A 4,784-nucleotide genomic window follows, 5' to 3' on the forward strand; every position below is an offset into this window, starting at 1 on the left:
AATGGCGGCGATCTCAACTGGTCTATTGTGTGACGTCATTCTCCATTTAACAGACCAAGTAACAGACTCTCAGCCATGTTAAATGTTATTTCGTTTTACCGCGGTAAAAGAAGGCAATTTGTTTCGATTTAACATGAGTTTTTCCATTTAACACGCTTTAACATGTTAAACCAAAGATCATGAATACCCCTATTACATAAAATGTTTCTTTTTAAAAACTGTATCTCGGGAACCATTGAACGTAAATAGGGCTCAAATCTATTAGGGCTCAAATTTTAAAAAATTTACTCTTTTTTAAATTGTGCTCTATTAGGTTTTTTAATGATTTTGATAATTTAAAAATTTAAAGATAAGGAGCTCCGAATGAAAAATTAACATTTTAAACCATCTGCCATTTTGTATTCCCTCTAACTATGATAGGCAAACTCATGAATTTTGACTAGTATAGTAAGTAGTTTTCACTAAAGTAATTAAAAATTGGAGTGAAATAATTGACCTTTTTTTTTCCACCTGACTATTGTTTTAAATGTTTTGTGGGTTTTTAAATTGAATTACTTACTCTTAAGGGGGCCATAAGAACTGATTATTTGTCCTAAGTTGTAACTCAGAAACTGTTTAGTTCCTTCATGAGTTCAAAGCCTTCCCTACCTTCAGTAGTGTAGAAGGAAAAAAAAAATGTGAAATTTAAATTATTGAACATTTTCTTTGGCTATTGCACAGATTCTATTGAGGATCGAAAACTGCAGAATTAAAAAAGAAGCACAAAGTTGACATAAAAAGAAAAAATTTTATTTTTCCTGTTTCTTCATCTATGACTAAGGTATATGTCTCTGGAACATCTTATTGGCCACTATTTTGAAACGGAATCGTAGATGAAAATGAAAATGCTGATGATGATTGTCAGTGAACAAAGATTCTTACATTGCATCGCAAACACGCCAATCCCACATCACCACCCTTGAAAAACGGTGCCAAAATTGAAGGATTAAAATTAATTCCAATAAATCCCACCAAATCACATTTACCCTTTGTCGTAAACCAATGACCTCTTGCCCAACAGTATCCTTTAATAATACCCCCCTTATTTCTGTCGAACAGATGCGTTACTTAGGACTACATCTCAACAAACGACTGACATGGAATCCTTATACAAGACTGAAAAGACAGGAAACTGCTCGTCGACTTCGACTATTACAACATTTACTAGACAAACGGTCTAAATTGCCAAATCCATTACAAAAGACTGATCTACATGACTATTATAAGGCCAATCTGGACATACGGAGTTGAGCTTTGGGGCTCCACTAAACCATCAAATTCCTCCCGAATCCAATCTTTACAGTCTAAAATTCTTGACGCTCCTTATTTTGTCACAAATCAAGTCATCCATCATGACCTCAATGTCCCATATGTTGCCGATTTGGCCAAAACCAGATACCATTCCTTCCATGGAAAACTTCCCAACCATCCAAATCCACTTGTTTCTAACCTGGCTTCTCCTTCATTACCTAATAATCCTCCTAGGTGTCTGAAAAGAAGATGGCCTCGATATCTTTTCCTCTAGAAATGTTATTGGAGTTCTATCAAAGGGTAGATTCTCCACATGTTTGTATCATGTGACTATCTCACCTACAGCAAATTTACTTGTTGTATATATGTTATACAGTTGTAAATAACAATAAATAAATGATTAAAAAAAAGAAAAAAGAAAAATGATGAGTTCTGGAGATGACTGTCGAGGATTGTGATATTTTGAAATGGAATGAAATGAAATGAAAATCAATCTTTATTCTGGGACAGTTCGTTCCCTAAGAATAACAGTTTGGAACGGCTTTAGCAGGTTTTGTCTGGCTACATTAACTTTTGAACATAATAAAATGAATCTATTACAATGTTAAAAATATATATATATATATGAACTAAAATACACATTTATCCATGCTTATATTGTTTTAATGAGGTGTAGATAGTTGACCATAGATTAAGTTTGCCGGGGGGGTGCGGTCAGCAAAGAACAACATAAATAAACAAAACCATATTTATTTATTTTATGCCTGATAAAATAGATAAATATGGTTTTGTTTATTTATGTTGTTCATTGCTGACCGCACCCCCTGACAAACTTCTCCAATCTTATATTGTTTTCTATTATTCACAAGTTCACGGAAGTTTGATAGTCTAGGAGATGGATGTATAGTTGGTCTTTGAAGCTTATTTGAATTAAAATAAAATAAAAAATTGTATTTTTAAGTGATTTTCTAGGGAGCCGAGGTGTTAACCTAAATAATTTAAATTAAACATATTAAATTCTACAGTATGGAATCGTAATGAATAAATAATATAAACAAGACTAAATATTAGACAGGGATTTTGAATAACGTTACAAGTCTGTAAGATAACAGCCATCTTGAAGCCATTTTATAACCTCCTCTACTTTGGAATTCTAGCCTATGAGTCTATAATAGAATGAGGACAAAAAATTGTTTGTTGCTTAAGATGGCATGAAATACGAAACGTAGAACATATTGTTTATAAATTAGAATTTTTGAAATAATCTTTCCTTTAAATTTAATAATTTAAACTAAATTTTAAAAGAAGTCCATTCTGCCTTCTAAACAATTATCAATGAACTATCCTAGTCAAGGAAAAACAAATTCTTGTAAGTAAACAATAAATTTATTCATAAAAAAGAATTTAAATTCAATGATGATTTTGAGTAACTTACTTGTTCTTGAGAACTTTCTGTATCTACGACAGAGATATATTCTGATTCTCCGGTCTCTGTCTTCTGTAGTTTGAGGACAGGAGGATCAATACCGCAAAGAAACACAGTCCCGAAGAAGAGAATCTTGTGAATTCTCAGGCTTATTTGTGCAAGATCCTACAAAAATAAATAATACGATTATAAAAAACTTATAAAATACAATGGAACCTCAGATTAATAAATCTTAAGGTTTTCTAAAAATTAGTTATATGGAGGTTAATTGTATCGAGATTCCACAGTAACACTAGACTAGTAATACTTTTTAAATCAAACTATTTATTTATAGTTAATAGTAGCAATTAAATAAATAAATAAATCAAATTACCACTTCAAATAACAATAAGGATTCAACATTATTCAATAATACGGGATACTTTGATGCTCATCTTAGAACAATTAAAAACTTTGTTTGATCTTTTTACGTTAATAAGATAATAAATAAAAACATATGGATCATTATCTGAAGATTCATATTTCATTCTGTTTACCAAATTCAGGCGTTTTTTAAATATTGCTCGGTTTGCTTATCTTAAGTCTCATCTTCCCGTTTTAAGCAAATATTTCAAAAGTGATACAGGACTGTCACTCCCTGGGGATCTTAGTTGGGTGGGTCCAGCAGGGAAGAATTGCCTTTTTTATGTGTTATGATCCCCTCTTGTGAGATTGTGACATGTCGTACATCGACTAACTTACTCACTATACTTGTCTCTTGGCGGGTTCCACACAATTTTCCAATTTCAGGCGTTTTTTAAATATTGCTCGACTTATCTATCTTAAGTTCTCCTCTTCCCATTTTAAGCAAATATTTCAATAGTGATATAGGATCATCACTCTCTGGGGGTGTTAGTGTGGCGGGTCCAGACGGGAAGGATTGTAGATTTCATTTCCTCTGCAATCTCAATAGTAAAGATCATAATTTCGAGCTTTGAAAATTCATACCTACTTAGTGGCATAGTACCTTCACTAGTATGCAATGGCAAAGTAGTTTTAATTATGGATTTTTAAAAAAATGTAAAAATGAGAGAGTAAAGGAAAAATGTCTGGACACATAGTTTTTATTTTGTTTCTTTTTACTCATTACAATAAATAATGAGGGATGTTTTTTAAAGGAATTCTCATGTATTAACTGACTAAATCAGTTAGTGAATTGAAACAAATAATCAATTTTATATCGGAAATAAATTTTTAAACTGCCTTACATAGGGAGTCGGAGTGAAAAAACGAGCCTTTTTTAATTTTTTATTTAGCTAAAATATAGCCTCTGTTGTAGAACAACGGAGTGAAATAGTTCTTATTTTTATTCCGACTAGCACTCACATTAGAGGTTGAAACTGGACCAGATGAATGATTTATGCATTTCCAGATAATGACCCATTTAAACTTTCCTTAAAATTATTACAATAAGTTTTAATATTTTATTACCATGTCGGTATCCTTATGCCTATAAATAGGTTCATGTATGTTGGCCATCAACGGTGTGAACCCTGAGAGAGTGGCATCCTCGTTCAAATAAACAAGTTCATGATCTGAAAAAAAATAATAATAATCATAATCATAATACCTTAATAAATAATTATTATAAAAACTAATATTGCGATCAATCTTGTTTTTCATTTTTTTCTCTCTCTAGTGCTATTTTTATTTTATTGAAAAAATAAAACAATTATTATATAATAATAACAAATGTAACATATGTCAGAAAACATCGTTTAGTCGCTTTTTAAGGTAAAGAAGCTGGGTCTGCTGAATGCGTAATTTCACATTAGTAGTGTTATAGCTTAGGGATTATATATTACATTATATACTGTAATATACTCTTTTTGAGTAAATAATATATTTTGATGTATAAAGGGTTTTTAATATGTTTTATTTTATGTATCATTTTAATATTCATTTGTTTTGTTTATCCAAAAAGCAAGCTAACCAAGTTTCATTGTTTATAATAACTTCGTGATTATAAACAAAACCAAGATGGCGGTATGTTGAATCAAGGCCACGTTGAGCAGATTCAAATATCATA

The 4,784-nt window shown here is 31.1% G+C and overlaps 1 protein-coding gene across 6 annotated transcripts in view; it reads right to left on the reverse strand.

Moving 5' to 3' along the window:
- LOC106678379 (Smg6 nonsense mediated mRNA decay factor) overlaps positions 1–4,784 on the reverse strand; it is a 79,837-nt gene that overhangs the window by 18,635 nt on the left and 56,418 nt on the right. For all 6 annotated transcript variants that reach the window (XM_067049694.1, XM_067049693.1, XM_067049696.1 and 3 more), the window contains 2 exons: positions 4,187–4,290; positions 2,726–2,881 (listed from right to left, as the gene is read on the reverse strand). In XM_067049694.1, the coding sequence (XP_066905795.1) occupies positions 2,726–2,881; positions 4,187–4,290 (260 nt within the window). The remainder of the gene's footprint in view (positions 1–2,725; positions 2,882–4,186; positions 4,291–4,784) is intronic.

The sequence above is a fragment of the Halyomorpha halys genome, unplaced genomic scaffold, assembly GCF_000696795.3.
Source record: "Halyomorpha halys isolate HHAL.00 unplaced genomic scaffold, Hhal_1.1 Scaffold136.1, whole genome shotgun sequence".
Classification (NCBI taxonomy): domain Eukaryota; kingdom Metazoa; phylum Arthropoda; class Insecta; order Hemiptera; family Pentatomidae; genus Halyomorpha; species Halyomorpha halys.